Source organism: Xiphias gladius, chromosome 14 (assembly GCF_016859285.1).
Source record: "Xiphias gladius isolate SHS-SW01 ecotype Sanya breed wild chromosome 14, ASM1685928v1, whole genome shotgun sequence".
In the NCBI taxonomy this organism is placed as follows: Eukaryota; Metazoa; Chordata; class Actinopteri; order Istiophoriformes; family Xiphiidae; genus Xiphias; species Xiphias gladius.
Genome location: NC_053413.1, coordinates 5090520 through 5112403, shown reverse-complemented (window position 1 = coordinate 5112403; position 21884 = coordinate 5090520). Strand labels below are relative to the sequence as shown.

Sequence of the window (21884 nt, the reverse complement as noted above, 5' to 3'; positions counted from 1 at the left end):
TATTGAATGGTTAAATATATAATCACTTTTTAAAAGCAGATTATAGACTGTTTATGTTAAATCTTAATTGGCAAAGTAACCAGTAACTATAGCTATCAGATAAATGTAATGGAGTAACAAGACTAAGAGTCTGCAGCTATGCTATTGGCTCTGTTAGGCTTTTTCAGTCACAGCGGTACTTTTGCTAAATGCTAAAATATTAGTCTAGTGTTAGCACTTAACATGAATTACAGCAGGGGGTCATAGAAATGTCATTAGATAAGTATTCAGTCTAGGACAAACTAAAATGCTGACCTGATGATGGGGCCTGATGTAAAGTGACGGGATCAGCAATGTTGTTAGAATTCGTCCCGAGGGAAACATGAATGGCTTCACCAAATTTATATGATATTGCATCCTATAGTTCTCTAGACATTTCACTAAAAACCATAACTTTCAACCTCACAGTGGCGCTAGAGGAAAGGATAGGGATCACGTAAGTCTTTACGAGATCATCTTGGAACCACAAATATCTGTTTGAAATTTTGTGCCAGTCAATCTTGGAGATGTTAATATATTTTACAGAGTAAGTGAAAACCTTTTTGATGGTGCTACAGGAAAACTCAGAGGAATCACCAAAGTCATTAGGATTCATCCTCTGGGGACCAGGGTTGTCTCTACAACATTTTGTGGTGATTCATTCAATATGTGTTGGGACATTTACTCTGAGTCTAGTCCAAAGCGGTAGACTGACTGACGGTCTTGTATTGACATCCCTACCCTACAAGTAAAACTCCTAGTACTTTAATACTAGTACAAAAGTATCATCAGCAAAATGTACTTAAAATATTAAAAGAACTTGTAACACAGCTAAATGTTTGCTTTAATTACTATTTTATAATTTCAGTCTAAAACCATATTTTATAAAATATTTATAAGATCAATTCTGTCTGTTAAATCCTTAACTGCAAAGTAACCAGTAACTGGTTGTCAGAGAGGTTTAGTAGAGTACAAAGTTTCCCTCTACAATGTAGTACAGTAAAGTATGTCAAGTCAAGTAAAGTGCGAGTATCGTATTTCCTCAAATAAAAATCGGTAGTCAGTAAAAAGCCGGGTCTCCGATAATGGTCGGGGGCGTGGTCGACACGAACAAACAGGCCGGGAAAGGCCGCCCCCCAAATACAGGCCGGGCAAAAAACAAGGGTGGATAAACTCCTGGTACCTGTCATATAATGTTCATGGCAGTTAAGCATAATGTACATTTCTACTGCTTTAATTTAATAAATTCAACAGTATAATCATGACATTTTCAACACTTTATTAACCTGACTTAGTCATTTAAAGTATTATTGTCCTATTTCAGTCACTGTGTCACTGTGGGTGTATGTGTGTTAATGTCTCAGCCAACTGTACAAGTGCCAATAAATGGCACTAACATATTGTATGCCAGCAAATATTTCACAATAAAAGCCCTGTTTAGAAATAGAGGGTTTCTGTGCACTGAAATGCTAGTGGGCTTTTAATTTGAAATGGTTACAGGAAGTGTGAAGTTTGTATCAACAGTGTAATGCAGCAACTTCAACAGAGCAAACAAGAGCGGATCGAAATGAGGCTTCTCCTAAAATCTGACCAATTATACTACTCAAACAGAGGGAATAAGAAATTAAGGTCTGCCTCTAATACAAGTCTGCTTCAAATAAAGGCCTGTTACCTTCTGCAGTTGAGGTAAATAAAATGTCCCTGTTGGAGGAAATACAGTATCTTAAACTTGGATTTAAGTACAGTTCTTCAGTAAATGTACTTACGTTCCAACACTGGATATACTGCGATTCTTACTACAGATCTTTCTAGATTTCATTCCATTCTCTAAAAGAAGAAATCCACTGAAGCTTAACTTACTGAGGAAAAAGCATGTTCCCTTGAACCTTGCAAATCTCCCACGCTTAATTAGCCTCTCATTCTTATTCAACCCAAGTACTGGGTGCATGTGCCGAGCATCTGGTCACAGCAGCCCAAAATGACTTCTTTCCATGAAAAAAATAGCTAAGGTTATAGATCACTGATACAGGGTGTGTTTGGAATGAGAATTAGTCAGCCTGTGTTTCCAGGTTAGTGTGTGGATAGGAGCGATTTGCCAAGGGGGAACTTTCAACACCATATTACTGGACTCATTCTAACACCATGGTTGGCCTATTAGCCCATAATTTGGCCCGCCTGGATATGCTCTTATTGGCCATAAGTGCTTTTGCTCAATTAACAGCTCAATTAAAGTGTTCCTTTAGAGTATTCCTTTGACATGACCCGGGATACCCAGTCAGTAGTGCTAACTATTCTCATAGTCCCATTAATTGTAACACTGGTGATAACTGTACCAAAAGCTTAACTGATATTTTGATTAACAGTGCTTTGGCAGCCTTTTGTTGTGGCTGGCCTGAAAAATAAGAAACAAAAATTCCAACTACAATGTGATTGCATATAAGTATCATCACTTATTGGGTAAACAACTGTCAGGGGAGCTTTATTCTATTTTCATCGTCTCGAAGGAGTGCGTGCGTGTAACCGAGCATGAGGTACTCTGTTTAAGTAGCAGGATATTCAGCACAGTCTCCACTGGTTATGGCTTTGGTTTGTCCTCTATGTCTGTCAGACTCTCATGAAGCTTTTGACGGCAGTAAGCGACCCTATTCGGTGGTAAATGACAGCTGTTTGTTTGTCTATGGATTTCCTTTAAAAAGTGGTTTGCCCTCCGGCTATGGCTAATTCTATTCATTAATAGTTGTTATTGTCAACTTAGCAGTATTGACAGATGGCAGAGCTGACTACACAGCTGATTAATGGATGCTGCCGGTCAACGCTGTGGCCATTGCCGCTTGTCACAGTAATAGCGGAGGCATTCCAAATGTTGTAAGGGACACCATCACTGAGGCTTCTTAAACAACCTATGTTAATATGAATTTGAGGCAGTTCCAAAATCAATCAACTTCAGATCAACCTTCAAACTGGCATGAGATATGCCATTATATATTGCCAGCAATATAACAAAAGCAAATAATTGCGCAAAATCAATCAGCAAATCCCTGTATGGATGAGAAGCTAACCTCTCGACTCCAATATTGTCCTAATTTAACATTGCAGTGGTGCTTAGTTAGAACATATTTATTTATATTTCTCCAAGAGGCTCCTCTGTACAACCAGAATCTGTGCATTCACTCACTCAAATAGCTGTGCATCCAGAAAAACTACCATAAGCTCATTAATGGATTTGTTTTGTTGACAAAGTGGCTTTACTGCACAGAATATGTTACGAATCCGCTTGTCCAGTGTCTAGTCAAGCTATTATCACAATGGCATTGTGGTTAGTTAGTGTTTTCGGTCAAAGCCCTTTTGTATGTGTAATAGCGAGAATAATCATTACAGCTACATTTGGACTAGTAGTAATTGCACTGCTGCCCTATAAGCCTACGTGGCCAGACTGGTAAACATATGATGGCCCACAAGGGGCCTGATGCTCACTCAATTATCTGCCAACTGTTTGTATATGTAAAGATTTTACTCAGCTGTGGACGGTTCCGCTAAGAGCTTGTTAACATTGTGAGCTCACTGTCTGTTGGGTGGATGCAGGCAAAATTGATTATATTTAGCATCAGCTTGGGGTGATTCAGTAATTAGGAGCTATGATACCGCCATGTATGACATTTGAATTTTGCTGTATTATTTCTCCCCCTAAGTTTGTGTACTGGGACTAAAGTTACCCAGGCAGTTAGCATTTTCAGGACTCTTTATTCAGCCAACTTCAAGGCAGCTGGCAAGCCTTTCTAGCTTACATTTGGCACTATAAACAGGATCAATGAGGCGTGAAAACGAGCAAAAGGCCTGACAAACTATTTAGTAGTATAATAGTTTGTGGAAATGAACAAAATATACAAAAATGTTATATTTTAAAGCTGCATTCATTGACTTGTCTTCTTTTTTTTTGGCCATACAAAACATTTTTTGACCGTCACATAAGTTATAAACACAAAACTGATATTATTACCTTATAAAGTTGCTATTTCTATTCACAAGTCTCGCAGACATGTAGCGACGTAGCATTCTTGTCAATAGGTGTTTCTGGTTGGCTGACAAATGTTCTCTCTCCTTGTAGTTCCATTTTCCATCAACTTTTGAGAAAAACATCCACCTCTTTGACTTGCTAAATGCTATGTTCACTATTGAGCCGCCAACTTTCTTTGTCTGCCCTTCGGTGCTGGAGTGCCCGCAGTGTTTATATTACATTATGCTCTTTTGGCTTTCGTTCAAAGTGACTTAATAAGTGCACTCAAACTCAAAAGCAAAGTTTGTGGACTGTTAAACCAAAACAAATTTCTCAAATATGCTGAAAGGCTCTCTAAAACTAAGGGTAAGTGCAAAATCGAGTGAAAATAGACTCAATAATGAGAGACCCCTCTCACGTTACACATAGTCATTTGATCCTTTGTTAAAAAAAAAAAGGTTACTGCAACTCTAAGAAAAAAATCAAATTAAGCCTTAATATATTCTTTATTCGTGTTTCGAGAAATTCAATATTTGCAAGTTTATATTCTCATTCTCCTACTTGCTTTTCTTGCTGTTCTTCCTCAAGGCAATTTCCCTAGGACCTCGCCTGAAATGTTTTCTGAGTTATGTCACGAGTGACCACTCAGCATCATTACCATGACTTTAGGAAGCAGATTGTTCATGCACATGGGAGTATTGACACAAGTGAATCTCATGTATATTCTAAACATAGCCTCAGGTACACCTACTGTATATTGCTGTGCGGTATGGTCTAATTTGAGTTCCCCATCCCCCAGGGCCCTTTCAATTACCAGAATTTGCTTTCTGCTGTTGCTGGCAAAACATCAGCTGAGGGCCAGCTGACTCTGTGTGGACCTATTTGGAAAGGATTAAACTAGCTAGCAACTAATAAAGGAGATGTTGCAGATTGCATATAGGGTCTTTATGGGGCTGCTTGACTCAGTAGTGAGCAGCTTGTGTAATTATCAGAGCCATAAATGGAGAAAAATGAAGGGGGGGGCAGGAGAAGGAATGGGAGCTAATGAGGGAGGGAGAAAGTGCTGTGATGGAAGAAGGAAGGAGGGAATAACAGATGAGTGACAAAGATGAAAAGACAGAGGGTGGGTTAGTCTAATGTGGGGCTTTATAAAGAAGAATGATATCTACTGAATAACACCAAATGATTCTTTTTAGAAATAGGAAATAACTTACAATATGCTTCAGTGCTCACCCTTGAGTCTTATATATTTTGTGCTGAAAGATAAAGTGATTAATTAGTTTCATCCAAAGAAACACATCTGCAGGACTGTAACCCTGCATCTGCAATTACACAGTAGAAAGGAACAAAGTAGCAATGTAAACAGAGTGCAACTCTAACCCACAATACAACCCCTGAAAGGTTTCGTGCTAAAGCTCCCTGGAAAATTGGCCTATTATTTAGTCATACTGGTGCCGAGGCACATGTTGTAATTAATAGCACCTTGGTAATACACCGCTCTACTCTTCTTAATATGTGAAAAATAACACACAACGTACATGTTGTTCTCTGAAAATGCTGTTCTCACGAAGCCGGTCACCAAGCTAATTTTGTATGCATTATGCTTCAGGATATACTTCATACAAGCCTTTTTATGCTATCATCGATACATTTTAGGGCCAATTATTGTGGACATAACTGATGGAAATCAGATTCTTTCACCGATTCTTAATACCGGTTTGAGGCAGGTAATCAGAAACCTGCGACTGATTGCATTTTTAAACTCCCAGTCGACTAGTTTTTTCATTATTTATTGAAGCTCTAATCTAGTACCTGACACTTTCAGAGGCTTAATGAATGAGACTGTAACATGCCAGCCACTGAGGCATTCGTGTTTCTGGGGTATGCTAGTCGGTGTTTGTACCTCTCATGTTCTCTGTTTACTGCTCAGACGTATGGTGTTTTCAGCTGGGGTCTCTGATGGAGTTTCTTGCTATTGATTTACTTGAATAGCTTGTTTTACCCCATATGTGCAACGAAGGGAAATTATACATTTTCATTGTATTGGAAATCTATTCGGATCATCTGGATTGTGACCAATGCTTGTTTTATGCTGTGGTATACTGTGGTAACAGCTTTGCTGCCAGTGACTACAAAAGGGTAACTAAAGTTATCAAAAAGTCTGTTTCTGTAGGCCATGTAGCTTTGAGACCTGATTCCCTAGAAAAAGTTTTTAAAGACAGATGAGTTAGCAGTTTCATTAGAGAGAGAGAGATCTCCCCTCTAAATGTCTCAGATGATTTTATAAACAATATACTAAATATACTATATAGTATATTGTACTATATATATATATATATATATATATACATATATATATTCTGTACATATATATATTCCATACATATATATACATATATATATTCTGAAACCTAGCAGTTTCAACAATAACATGCAACACGCACATGCATCAATTTTGTAACAATTGGATACGTAAGTGCATCAGTCACAGAGGCCATTTTTCTGCTTAACAACTACTTTTGATACTTTCAGCGCATTTTGCTGATAATATTAATGTACTTAGGTAGGATACTACACAGACACTTATTCCACCACTGGTGGTTCGTTGGGACCTTATTTTTTCCTAACGTCCTCTTCCTATTATTAGTAAAGTCGTAAACCAGCATACTTCCAATTATGCCGTACGCAATAAATACCATTCACATTATTTGCTATTTTGTCATGATGGTTAACTCATATTATGAAAAGCAATTATATGTTTTTATTAATAACCTGCTCTGTTTTGAGATAGCAATGCACTAACAATGACTTGTCCTAATGTGTTGAAACTAACAATTTAGGCCAGGTAATACCATTTTCTGACTGTCCAACACTGACCAGCAGGTAAGGTATGTGAGGTGGGGCAATATGACTTTCAGCAGAGTGTGCTGGTGACAGGCTTTTGTTTTCTTAATTATCAGCTGGTAAAGACATTAACAGAGGTATTGATGGGCCTTAATTGACCATATGGGTGTTTGTTTGTCTAGCTGGAGACTGGCCAGAGAATGTACTGATAAGACACTCATGAACACTCACTAGCACAGATGGATGCAGTATGTATTATGTACTGCACATTAATAAACCCCCCACAAAAAAAACACAAACACACACACACACACACACACACACACACACACACACACACACACACACACACACACACACACACACACACACACACACACACAACCCTTCTACAGACAAACACACACATATTTACCTAGGTCACCTTTGGGGACATTATATAAACACACACACACACACACACACACACACACACACACACACACACACACACACACACACTGGGAGCCTAGACAGCATATAATTTGTAGTGGTTCTAGTTTCCAACCAAAGCACTTCAGAGTGTGTCTCCCAACATTATCGGCATTATGCTGAAATTATTATTGGCTCTGCTGCTTCTTAATCCTGTGGTGCTTGTGTGTGTGTATTGTACATGTGTACAAGTGGGTGGGGCTACAACCGCCTGCTTGTTCAAAACCATACTCAGCCTGTAGGCACTGAGTCTGAGAAAAAGATGATTACACACTTCTCTTTCTTTTTTTTTTTCAATCAGATGTACATTCATGACCCTTTTTGTTCCTCATCTGATTAATCCAATCACACTTTTTAAATTGCAGAACACTTTTTATCCCAAAGTGTAACCTCACCCCCGGCTCTGAGCGTAACTCCGTCCACTCCTTAATTTTGAAAAATGCTAAAAAAGTGGGCAAGGGGCTGGGAAGCGGGGGTGGGGGCGTGGATGTGTTGATGCAGCAGTTGCTCAGGTACATCAAGGCCAGAGAAAAATGGAGAGCGACATGTTGGAGCGGCTCATCAGAGGTGGAGGTCTTTTCCGCTCCAGAATCCCCTGAAGCAGACTTTAGTGTGGTGGAGGACCATGGTGTTCTCAAGCCGTATCAATTGAGCGGTTGGCTCCAGCCCCACTAATACCTGAGGCCGGACCTCTCGGAGCCGAACATGTAGTTAGAATATCACTCTAGTGAAAAATGCCGATTTCAAATATAAATAGCAGTGTGTTGCTATCGAGAGACCTGCTGGCATCAGCAACCGCTGCCGGGCCATATGAAGGTCTGGTGCTTCTGCAGCCGTCAAAAGCACAAGTCCGAACCATTGTGCCAGAACTGAAAAATACTAAGTACAGGATTAGCAGAAAATAATGTTAACCCCTGTGAATTATGAGTCCCGATCAGTATACATCTGAAAATGGGTATGTTTCATCACAGTAGTGGCTTCCCAATCATCTCATCTCGGGTTTTGAAAAGGCCTCATTAAATACTGACAACAACATGTAGGAATAGGCTCATGCACAATTATCAACCTTTTTCTGCTTGAATCATGAAGTTTTTCTACTTTTTTGGGTTTGTCAACAAGCTGCTTGAAAACTCTATGCCAGCCCCAGAAAAAAACCACACTGGAATTAAGCCGCGGATCAGTCGAAGTGGCTCAATTTGATTAAGTCTTAAGCCTTGTTTGATTATTCAATTCATTCAGCTGATGACTTATTGATGACTTTTTGAAGGTCATATTGGTTTTGCACAATTGAAATTTCTACAACAAGCTTGGCAGAGTCACTTGGCAAATATTACCCCCTGCAAAGATGACCACATTGCTATATATGAAACCTGGAAATACTGTGCACTGCAGCTAAGAGCAAATGTGTGGCAAAGCAGTCCGACAACAGGAGCCAAAAAAAAAAGCCGTACTTATCAAAAGAGCCACAACACATCACACAAAAACACTCCTGCTGGCCACACACACATGCACACAGACATATACCAGCCTGTCACGTCTTTCTTTGGTCTGTCTGAACATGTGTCAGTCAGCCCCCCTTCATGACCTTTCCTTTGACCTGAGTTGATCATTGGTTGGATAATGCCTGCCTTTGTTGACCTTTCGGACCTCTCTATAAGGGATGGAAATAATTGTAATGATTTTCACCTTTAAAGCCCTTGAAACTGCATTGTATATTCTCTCATTGTGATATATTTCATCTTGGAACAGATTGTTCAGAGTGAGAACTACATAAAAATGTAAGACCAATTTTAACTGTAAACCAATAAACTATCAATCATAGAGATGAGGGCAGTTTGGTTTTATAGGATGGACAGAGTATTGAGATTGCTTCAAAATTTGTTTTAATTTTATTGGTTGGACTTTGATTACGCCTACTAGTGCAACAAAAGCTCACCGCTGATGATTTACTGTTTTCCAGGAAGTAACAATTTTCCAGTTATGCAGTTCAATTATTTACAATAATATAGTTTTACAGTGTAGAATTGCTGCAGACTAGAATCTCTGTTAGAGGTAACAACCAGAAATTAAAGGTACCCTGTAGAGTTTTTGACCACAAGTAGCACTATGAGCAATGTTTTTAAGAGTGGGACCCTATTTTGTTAGTATGTCTTGGAAACTCAGGCATGTGTGCGCGCAGGAGACTTGAGACCCAGGCATACTAAAAACAATTCCGCTGACAGTTGGTGGCAATAATGTGCATACATATGTAAACATAAGTAAACATGGGTATAAACAATGTATCGGCCCGCAAATGTTTTATGAGGCATGAAATTCATTCAACATTTTTATAAGGCTTCTAGGATGAAGTTTTAGACCAATGAGTTTTGGTGATTAATGCTGAATATAAACTTAACTTAAAAAAAAAACATTAAAAAAAAACGCCTTTATCATGTTGCTGCTGTTTCATATGAATGTGTTCAGTGTTGGTGGGAACATGGATGTACAGGTTTCCAAGAATAAGCACCCAATTCAGTCCAATCGCAGCTACTTTTGAAATTTTATTGTATCTAGTAGCTTAGGTTGTGAAAATACAAGTTATTTTGGATCGTTTGTGAATATTTGAGTGTGTTTACCTCGGTCACTGCGCCAAAATGACTTCACTGCCAGTGCTGTTTCAGGGGGCTTGGCTTGACCATATGTTTTCAGTAGACCCATGTCATATGTTCATCTCCTGTATCAAAGAGAGAAATTTTGTCCCATTCTCTAAAGAGATCTGCTCTCTTATGGCAAGGCTTGATACACATAAACTAAATTAAAAGCATTTAAATTAAAATTGAAAAATTGAAAAGTTAAATAAAAGAGACAACGGAGACAACGGAGTGGCTTGTGAAACAAGTGTTTCACAAGCCACTGAATGGGACAGCACATATAAAGCCTTCTTTTCTGTTGTCCTTTTCACCAAATCAAACCTTTAAGCAAAGGTCCAAGCAGAAAAATCTGGCATCGACTTTCTACCCTCCAGCCAGCCTTTGCTATTCACACCCCAACCCAAACCCACATCTAAATGTAGATCTGAGCTCCTCTCTGTCTCTGCCATTATCCTCCTCTCTCTTTTGTCTCTCCCACTGGATTCATCTGTCTCTCCTTCTGTTACTCTCTCTTAACCTCCCTGTTTGTCGCTCTTTGACTGTCATTCCATTACGTTAGCATCAGTCCTCCATCCCTAGCTTTCCCAACCTTGGTGCGGGGTGAGCCTGAATCGAGGGGGGGGGGGGCAGGTGTGCAACTGGCTAGCTAATGCTGCTGACTTGCATAAACACTGAGAGGTGAGTTGTGAGCTGCTGGGGTTTAGAAATACAGCTGGTCTCTTATACTGATGGACCTCCACCTGTTCTAATGTTTGCCAAAGGCCCAGCCAGGTGCAAAGCAGCATACACACACACACACACACACACACAGAAGCACACACAAAATCTGCAGGGATACACAGAGCTGACATGAAACACATATGTATGCCAGATCCAATAAGGATTGCCAGCTGCAGTAATTGCAGTACACAGAGAGTAAGCTAATGAATTCTTGTGCAGGTTTATCTTCTCTGCTGCAGAAAAAAACAACAGCTTCGCCACATAATTCTCTGCCTTCCTAACTGAAGCACAAATTACTTAGACAAGGCGGGAGGTCAAAACCTCAGCCTTTGGCTCGGTCACTCAATGGCTGGGTGGGAAGTTTAAGGAGCAGGTTCTAGGGGGAAGGAGCTGCTTTTCAAGAGACACTTTGCCTGCATGCTCCCTCTGTCTGTCCTGGTTTTCTCCCCCTTGTCCCTCTGCCACCGCTCCCAGCTTTCCTCATGTTTCTGGTTTCTTCCATTTCCCTCTTGCCTTCTCCCTTTTTGTGCAAACACAGTACAACAACTCGCTCCTTATTCACCAAGCCCAGTGTAGGCGATGGAAAAAATCCAATAAACATAAGCCTGAGCTCCCCCTTGACTCTGCTGTCATCTCTGAGATGTTATTTAAGCGCGACACATGGTCGATTTTTCCATTCCACCTGGAAGACCTCACTCCCCTCCTCCTCTTCCTCTCCATCTCCAATATGGATTCGAGATGTTCGTGCCATTTTGCCTTACCTCTTGCTCCCCCAAGCTGGGGAGAGAGATGTGTAAATACGCAAAGGGTGTGTGAATAATGCAAAGCGAACATTAAATGTCAGGGCTAAAAATTCACAATTTCCTTCTATTGTCTCGCTGCCATTCGCAGCATGTTTTATGCATTTTATAATTAGTAGGGGAGCCTCAGAGGAGAGGAGGCCTGGCAGTTATGGGGATGCCTTATTTCTGAGAGAGAGGGGGTTTTAAAAAGTTACAGAACTTCATTTGAAAGGCAAATATCACAGTTCCTTGGAATGGGAAACTATGGCAGGAATTGTCCTGTGAATCGTTATCACTTCTAATATATATATATATATATATATATATATATATATATATATATATGTATATGTATATGTATATATATGTGTATATATATATATATATATATGTATGTGTATGTATATATGTACATGTATATATGTATGTATATATATATATATATATATATATATATATATGTGTATGTGTATGTGTATGTGTATATGTATATTATGTTAATATGGCATTTCTCAATGTTCAGAAATATATGGAGTATTAAAATTTTTGTTGTTTTATACTTAGTAACCAGACGCTATTAGGCCTGGAATGTATAACTGTCTTATTCCACGGTATATTATTTTTGCTCCTCCCAGGACATAACAAAAAGAGAAATTACATATCCACAAGTTGGCACATTTTTAATTAGCACCATCTTTACCTCTGGGCCATAGAGCACATGCAATAGTAACAGCATACCATCCAATTATCAAGTGTTCATCCTGCTTTTAGTTGCATATATACATTTGACAAATGACTTTACTAATTGCCTTTTCAAACTTCAGTAATGTCTTGGTGCAGCGAGTGAAAACTAAAAATGCAGTGCCCTGAGTATTGTTTTTTCATGTCTGAGCCTGCATTTATCCACCCGAAATTAATTCTCTAATTTGTTTGTAAGATAAATAGGGAATACTTTGCTTCCCAATCCATTTAAAGCAACTTCTCCACTACTTTACATATCTATTCTGAAATGCAGATTTTTCCCCCTGAAGACTCCACCCAGCAATCTTGCTAGTCATTACCAGTGAAATGAAGAGCGAGCCTCCACATTTCTGAAGGGGACTGTAAAGTCTTTTTAGAGTCTCACCTTAAAAAATGTTAATACAGTGTGGGTTTGCCTGCTTTGACTAAACTAAAGCGATGTTTAAAGGAGTTTGGTATTAAAGGCTGAGAATTCACACTTGAGCTGTAGCGTGATTTGGTGTGCCGCTAACACTCCTGATCCTTATGGAGGCGGGTGATGACATCCTTGTCCAAACACACAAGGCATCAAGAAAGCAAACAGACACCACGCTGGGAAGCTGCTTTGCAAATTCTCCACTCTGTGTTCCTCCAAGTGACTCTCAGTCATTTGGAAACTTCTAATAAAGTCATGTCAGTTGTGAACTTTGAAAGATTATATAGCTGTGATCACCCACATTTTGACAGCTGTGTAACTTTGCCACATCACAAGGACATTTCACAGTGGCTTGTCTTTGTGTCAGGATCAGCCGTCGAACTTTATGAAATCAACCTGGCAATCTTTACAAAAACCAAGTGCTTTGATGACCATCTGAATGCTTTTTGTTTGATTCATGAACCAAAAGACAGAGCTTTTCATTCAATGTGAAAAGTGTATGCCTACATTTTACCAAGCCATCAAATGAACATACAGTATGTTGAAAGGAAAACTTCAGTTAAAATCACTTTAGGACTATTACAAAAACAGCCGTTGCAGTGCATCTTGCGCTCCTGGGTCAGTTGTATTATTTGCCTGTATATAATTCATGCACTATATATATATGAATGGCTAAATGCACTGGCAATAGCACACACGTAAGGCTTCATTCTAGACTCAGCAGTTGCTCCACAAACAGTAATATATATATATATTTTCATCCACAGCTGCAAGACATGTTCTGTTTAGCTTCAGGGCTGCAATTTAAAGCAAACAAGTATAAAACAGTTTGAGAGATTTACCGCTTGCTGCTTTTTTGTAGAGCTTTCAACGACACCTTTCAGGGGTTGTTGTCATACTGTAAAAAACAGAATAGTATATCACCAGACTTGGTTTCTGATTCATCAGAAGTTGCAGATCTCTGAAAGGTCCTTTTTTTACATTGTGCTAACGTGAACATAACACTGTTTTCAATCCAAAAACCTGTAAAATACATAACATTTTGATAAAACAATCCCAGCTTAAAGTCTATTTACTAATCTACTCCAAATCTTTGAATCATACATTCGTTTCTTCCGCAGCAGATGGAGTTTGCTCAGTAGTCATAATGTAAAAGTATGAAACTCGAGTCACAAGATAACAGATGGTCAAACTGTATGTAGGGGAAGAGGGTAAACTCAATCTTTGTCAAAGGTGGTCTTTGGCGCTGATGTGAATGGCTTCCTTGATTTCTAGTAGATGACCTTTGAAAACTTCCCAATGCTGTGAGTGCTTTTGGACCAGACAGCTTCTGTTGTCTGGTCCTGGTCTTTATTCAGTCGCTTGTCCATGGAGCTTTCTGTTTCATTCAAGCATTCCTTATGCTGCATCTACGCAGAAAACATTTCAGTCGTCCCTGTACCAGTATACCTTTCAGGCTGATATGCTGCATTTGTTGGCAAACAGCTTATTCACACATCCAGCAGTTATGGAGGAATGCAATCGTTCATTTGAAAAGTCCAATACTCACTCACTTTTAGCTCTGTTTTTGGTCTCGACCAGCTCCTGAGGGAAGTATTTGGCTCTCTGGCCGTTAAATGCTCCACTATGTTCACCAGCTCGTCACTAACTGTGTCTGTCGGCTGTTTGGTGCTGAGCAGGTAGTGTACAGTGGGTTTTGAGAGCTTTTCGCTGTAAACAGCTGCCTGCTGTGGCCAAAAACAACACAATGAGATGGATGAGAGTGAACCAGAACAGTAAAGCTGTTGGCCAGACTGCTAAACAATGCGCTGGAGCACAGTATAAAGCTCTGTAAAGCTGAGGAAAGCTGCAGATTCAGTTGATAATTCTCCGTAGGATCATCACTGCGAGCACATCGTCATTTGATAAATTGGTAAGGTGTTGAATGGTAACGGCATGTAGTAAGTGGACCTCTAGGGTTTTTCATTCTCATGGATAAAATAAATTGACCAATATACTTTTCAATACTGAAAGAGAAAAAAATGTAATCCCTCCCTTTAATATATGAAAATTGTATATTTTTTTAACCCTGTAGAGCAAAATTTTGTAATTTATTAAATGGAATTTGCATCTCAGAATATTCTTTATAATATTGTTATCCAGTGTCAGAACAAATCAGTCTTCCTGTTCGTGTAACAGTGACAAAAATAAAACTTGCCCCTACAGGTTACAGTAGATGATGCACAGTTTCAGCTCACTCTGTGTCAAGGTGAATGTCATCTCATTCCAGCTGCTGAACCACGAGGTTGGCTGAGTTTCATTTGACCTTCATTTGCATGAAAACGAGTGATCACACCTGTGAGAAAACTAGTTTGCATGCAAGTGCATGTCTGGACAACTACTGACAGTCCACCTGGTAGATGATGAGTGACTGACCACAGTTTACGACTGACATACAGCTCATGGCAGCATTCTGCATGTGCTTATACTCGATGTTTTCATCTTGCTGAGAGGGAAGAGTTTTAGATACTGTTCCTCCTGTCAAGTACTCCGGTCACAGCAGTGGGTTTAGTTCATGCTCATTGTGTGGAGTTAGTATAAAGGCATTGTGGGAAATGCAGGATATCACTGGATTAAGCAGTTTGAGAGGTAGTACGTGCAGAATAAAGGCAGATTACGACACAACACAACATAACACAACAAAACAAATGTTTTGGTTGTGATAATTTGATAAAACATTTGTTTTAGGAATCTGCAGTATGTAAGGATATTTATTTTTTATTTACTTATTCAATCTTTATTTAATCCGGCCGTGTCATGGAGATTAAGATCTCTTTTCCAAGAGAGACCTGAGTACAAGAAGCAATCACAAAAACACAATGAACAAAACAATAACGGCACAACTAAACAAATCGGAGCATAATATAACCAATCAAATCAACAGAAAGCATATGTCACACAAACAACATGTGGCCTTTTGGGATCCTGAGGAACTGGGGAGTAGTGCCAACCCACATTTGCAGGGTTTTACTCAGATTTGTTGTCTGGCTAAAAAAGATACGATTAAACTGTAATGGAATCCTGATATGAGAAATGTGAAATGTAAAGTGTAAATGGGGCCAAAGATTCACATTTACATACCGTAAATATCAACCAAAGGCAGTTCCCTCGTCAGTAGAATATCATTTTTATGGCAACAGAATTTTTCTTTGAAGGAACAAAAACAATGCCCCTCTGATTTCTACATGTAATTAATGGCCATGGTATTATAGCGATAATTCCGTTTGTCTCTGACATGTAGAGAATCCCTTTCACGTTCACATTCAGAACCAACATGAAGACAATCATAATGCTATGAATGATGTTAACTCGATAAATACCACTTTGGGCATAGGTATGCTACCTTCATTATCCTGGACTGTAATCACAATGTGTGGACAGCAATGTTTATCAATGACAGCAAAACAATACAATAAAAGATTAAGTGTTTCAACCTCCTACCACCATCTCTAGTGTAATCCAAGCCAAATGTTTCTGTGTTTGTTTTTTCAGGCCAGTGGGAGGTGACTGTCCGAAGAAATGCCGGTCCCAGGTGCCCTAGTACATCACCACCGGGACCATGGCAAATCCTTGGCCAATGAGAAGAGAGAGGTGCTCCTATGGCTCCACCTGCCTTTCTAAATGGTCGGCATCCTCCTTGATGCTCCTATGGGTGCCGTGGGTGTTACTATGGCAGCCGTGGCCCACCCGAGCTGAACAAGTGGGCGGCGGGGGACATGGTGGGAAGGCAATCCACGGTTCCCTTACGTCTCCCTCGTCCTCGTCATCTTCCTCGTCCCCCTCCAGCTCCTCACCATGGGGCTTCAGCACGAGGCAGAGTGGGGGGCAGCTGGACTGGCTGCTGTCGGAGAAGGGACCTTTCCACAGATGTCCGGAGTACACCGAGTTCAGAGAGAGGTTCCAGCAGGGATTTTCCACCAGATACAAGATTTACAGGTGAGAGAGGTCTGCACCTTCGTGTATGTGCACTTTAAAAAGGAATCCTTTTGGCTTATGACAACTTCTGGTGGAATTCTGTTGAACCAACTAAAGAAATAATGTGAAGTGGCTCAGCCATTTCTCCACTTTCAAAAGTGTCATGTTTGTCTGCACAAAAACTGCGTCTGCGTCAATGGCTGCACTCACCAGCGATGGCAGCTTTCATCACTTTCTCGTCCAGGGCTCGCTCAAACTCCTTTGTTACCGAATGGAGCCAATTTAAATTTGGGTTAAAGTGTTAACATTCATGCGACCTTTTCTCTTCTGAATTATGAGCCCGGCAGGACCAGGGAAAATATAACGCAGGCCTGAACTAGTTAAAGAGCAGTAATTACAACTTGTAATATAAATAATATACTGTATAGTAGATGGTCATTACAGTCAATAAAAAAGTCAGCTCTTAGTTTTCTCAGGTGACGCAATTTAAAGCTTTTATAGGATTATGTCCGTCTCGACAGCTCATAACTCCAAACTCATAAAACAGACACAAAATATTTTTATTTTTCAAATTCACTAAAAAGGCAACTTCAGCAGAACTGTGGCATTTAAAAGGTGGACTGAGACACGGTCCTACAATATCTTTATAATACATCACACTAGACTCTGAAATCCATTTTATCATAAAGCTTCCCCAAAGAATATTAGGAGAGGACAGAATTCTACAGGTCCTGTCTGGATGAAATACAACAAAGCAGAATATAATTTCAGCCCGATAATTACAACAGGTAAAGTACAGTGAGTGGGATTTGGAGAATGCATTTTTAAAAATAGTTTCAGCAGGATAATGGATACACAGAAAGCAACATCCATCACTGATTACGGTAATAAGGCCAAATGAGAACATAATTCTTGTTATTACAGATCATCTTTAAGTTTTGTTAGTGGGCATAGTTGGACCCTGCTCAGAAGTATGACCTTTTTCACATCCTGGCAGCTAATTTTTGAAATGTTGTTTACATGTTAAATGTTGTGCGTCCACACCGGTGTTTTTTTAACCAGGCATATACTAATTGCTTCTGCCAAGAGGTTGTTTTAGACTATAATATAATTGTGAAATCATCTGACAAAATAAACATGAATACAGCTTAATGACAACACTGCTATATTGACCTTTATGAGTGATGACAGAGAAAGGTCAAGCTCAAGCTCAAGATCAAGATCAAGATCAAGATCAAGATCAAGATCAAGATCAAGATCACTTTGACCACATTCAGGCGCAATGTAAATGAACAAAATTATGGTTTGTCTGTTTCCAGGAGCAGCATAAAATAACATTAACAAGTTTCAAAAAACAGATAAAGTAATTCTGAGAGCATGAATACAATCACCAAGCTAACAATCACCACTAAAACCAGAACCAAATGTTATGGGAAGGTAATAAATGAGTAAATAGACAGTAGCAGCAATATGTAAACAGAGAACAACAGAGTGGTTTGAGTGTGTGTGTGTGTGCGGGCGTACGCAAAATCTGAAGAGGTAGCAGCGGCATATGTAGTAAATAGTTATGTGTTCATTGTGGACTGGCCAGCCTGATGGCCTGGGGGAAATAGCTGTTCCTTAACCAGGTGGTCCTGGCCCAGATGCTGCATAGCTTCCTCCCTGAGGGGAGAGGGACAAACAGCTTGTTGTCCTTAAAGATGCTTTTAAATAGTCAACCGTTCCGCAATGATGTCTCCGACGGCCGGGGGACGGGTGCCGGCGATCCCCTGGCCAGTTTTAACCGCCCGTCGGAGGGCCGTCCTGTCCGCCGCAGTGCAGTTGCTGTCCCAGTCCGCAATGCAGCACGTCAGGATGCTCTCCACTGCACACCTGTAGAAGGTCTGAAGAACCTGTTCGTTGAGGCTGGCTGTCGCCTCAGGAAGTAGAGTCGCTGGACCACCCTTTTTACACTGACAAGATGTGTTGGCGGCCCAGGAGAGGTTGTTGGTGACGTACACGTGGAAGCCGAGAAACAGAAGGAACGAGATGCTTTGTTTGGACGCACTGTAAGAGCTATAGATTATGACTGTGGAGTACTGAGGAGAGAGCAAACCCCGCCATCATTTGTGTTTTGGGGTTTATAATAGTTTTATTTATGAATGAATTATAAATAATCAGGATGATTAAAAATTCACTGGGTTTCTTTTTAGTTTAATTGACTAACATAATTATATATTCATTTAATCTATCTAATCCCCGCTTGCAATAGAGAAATACACTATATAGCAGAGAACCTCGGAAACAAAACTAGCTCATTTGGACATAGTTTTTGTCAATCACTTTTATACCCTACGATTCTTGGGATGGGACCTAGAAAAACCTTCTTCCTGCTGGAGAGGATAGTGTGTGTGCCAACACAGGAGGTTTCTGTGTGTGTCTAGAGGCTGTTAGCTGGTTGGTCTGTAAATGATGCATTGGAGTCCTGCACCAGGTCCAGAGTTCATGTCAGCCCCTGTCACCATTATCATTATACCAAATTTAATACCAAGTGTGATAGATATAGACTGCATCCGCTGAGGCTGAAGTCTGAATTTCCATTTCCTCAACTTGGAATATATATATTCAGATTTTTTATCCTTTGGCTCCTCGTTTACCCCCCCCCCCCTCCATCCGTGAGCTCTTTAAAAATAGATTCTCCTGGCTCATAGCCTTGAAAGTTGTCAGAGCCATTTGTACTGTCAGAAACGTAGACTTGCCTGAAAATTATATCTTCTAATTATCTGTGGCTTTCCTTTTTCTGCTCTTTTTTTTGTGTGTTCTTTGACCGTGGGAGGAGTTGACTTTCGACTATGTTTCAAAAGACGTACACTTGCTCACAGAACATTTTGAAGTGAATCATACAGGCTCCGGCTCGCTTTCTTCCTCTCTTGCTAGCTTTTATTCACCCAGGAAAAGTCAGCTGAGTGTGTGAAGCCATGTGACGAGCTGGTCTGCAGTTACACAGTCACTTACACCCTCAGATGGTGCCTGTTTCGGTTTCCTGCTGCCCCTCTGGTCACTTGGACAGGAGGAGGTAAGAAATGTCTGCATTTAACAGTTGCTCATAGAGCTCTGACCACATCTTCCTATGTGGAGTCTCAAACTTGAGGTGTTTTTCCTATACAAATACAAATTGACAGTATTTTCCTGTCCCCCTCCTACGTCGTCCCTCTCCGCTGCCTTCCCTTCCTTTCAGCCTCCCTCTGCCTCAGCTTGAATCCAATGGAAATGACAGCATCACTTACAGATAAAAGGAAAGTGTAGTGTGAAATGACAGGTGAATTTTTCATGACATAAGTGGGGCAGGTTGTCATATGACTCTGCTTTTAGCTGCAGGACCTCTTTAGTAATCATTGAGAAGGCAGCATGGCAAACTCCTCCTGATGTGTGTCTCTCTCTCCATGACAGAAATCGTAACTTTTCTGGCTTTCAGTTTTTGGCAAATGCTTCTTTTTTCTTTACACTTCCTGGCTTAGTCAAGTAGTTTTATTTCCCCAAACTTAACTATAGAGGTTGAATCTTTTTTGTAATGGTTATGTGGCTGTTGGGAGGCTCTTGGAAGGCAATGGAGGTTTTTTTTGAATGAATGAATGAAGCTCTTCATTGATGTACCACATCAGAGATGCAGGGAGGTGATCTGGCTGGATGATGGGTGTAGAAAACACAAGGCTTGGACATGTGTCTGGGGTTCGGATTGCGGTCTTGTGCTGCAGTCACTACAAGCAGAGGTTTTATTGCAAGATCAGATATTCTGGTGAAAAACAATTGAAATACGTCATAGTTGTTGTAACGCTAACATTTTTACACACTGGCAAATACCTTCATTCACAGCATTCCCTCATTATAGCAATAGCAAACATATTACATATCCTGCAAAGTGTATTTGGTGTTGCAAATTAGTTGTATACAAACACCTTTTCTAGAGACAGGGTTGATTCTGACTCTGGGAGGTGAAGCTGTTACTGTCAGCCTCTTTAATGACATGTTGAAATGCACTTCTGTTTCCTTTTAGCAGCTGTTTACTGTTTGATATAAAACTTCTCTCAGTTACTAAGTAACCGGAACAACAGGCTGTCCTTTCAGCTCGTCCCGACTGGATTCACTCATCACTTAAGGAAGCTCTAATGGCAGGACGAGCCTTCATTTCAGGTACAATCTGGTCATGACTCACTCATATTTAACATCTCGTCACTCCTCGCTATTAGAGACTCGTTGCCCTCCCTCTTTTTGAGTGCACTGTGTAAAAGCAGCCCTAAATTTCTGGGATTTCGTTTTTCTCGCGATTTGATTCCTGCCTCTCCCCACCACCAACAGCAGCAAATGCACTTGTACTTTTCAGCCAACGCATCCTAATACGTTTTCCTCAGGACCACTGGCACACTTCCTCCCAATCCGTACGAAAACAATGACAGTGGCTGTGAAACAAGGCTGGCAAGGGCCCGGAAACATGTGCTTCCAGGAAACAGTACCAAGCCAGAATGAAATGACTACTTTTTCACAAGACAAAAATGAGAAAACAACCCTATTTTTAGCCTGGGATCCAGGCAGTCCTTTTATATATTAATTTCCTTTTTTAAGAAGCATTTTAAATTTTGTTTTTCTTTTCGATTCAGCTCATTTTTACAGCCTTTCTGTTTAATTAAATTCTTATTATTTTCACTTGCTTGCGACTTACACTATGAAATATTAATCATTTGCAGTGCACTAATGGAAAGTGTAGCTCTGAGTGGAGTAATGTGGAACATCTTTTCAGGAACAGAAAAGGAGTCTGATCAGTGATGGTGGAGATAATGTACACGGTAGAACAATGGACAGCTGAATGAAGAGACTGACAGTCCCGATCAAACTCAGAATTTTGTAATTAGACCCTGATTATAATTATATATGCTGGAAACTAGTTATTTTGTACATATGTCATGGAGCAGGAAGCCAGCTGTCAGCCACAAAGTAAACACGGTGGAGTAAACAATGACTCAGTCGCATGTAAAAAGCACTTCTCTTGTCTTTCTCACTGTACCCCTGTGACCTTTACTAATGCTAATATCTGATTTTCATTTAGGACGCCGGCAGGCTTCTCTCTGCATTAACTTTCCAAAGAGCTAGAGCAAAATCGGCTGCTCTCATTAGCTTTTAATAAGGGGTAATGGAGATGGGAATACACGTTAGCTACATTTTCCTGGGCTAACCCTAATCCGTTAAATCCTTTAATCTCATCATCGCACTAGTTACATCAGCTCCTACAGCCTTAAACAAGCTTGAAAACTAACAGTGGATGAGGTTGCGATGTCTGCACT

The 21884-nt window shown here is 40.1% G+C and overlaps 1 protein-coding gene across 1 annotated transcript in view; it reads left to right on the top strand.

The window, feature by feature from the left end:
• The window catches only part of brinp2 (bone morphogenetic protein/retinoic acid inducible neural-specific 2), a 206492-nt gene that overhangs the window by 75046 nt on the left and 109562 nt on the right, over positions 1 to 21884 (top strand). The window contains exon 2 of the mRNA XM_040143880.1: positions 16147 to 16590. Coding sequence (XP_039999814.1) covers positions 16214 to 16590 — 377 coding nt within the window. The 5' untranslated portion in view covers positions 16147 to 16213. The remainder of the gene's footprint in view (positions 1 to 16146; positions 16591 to 21884) is intronic.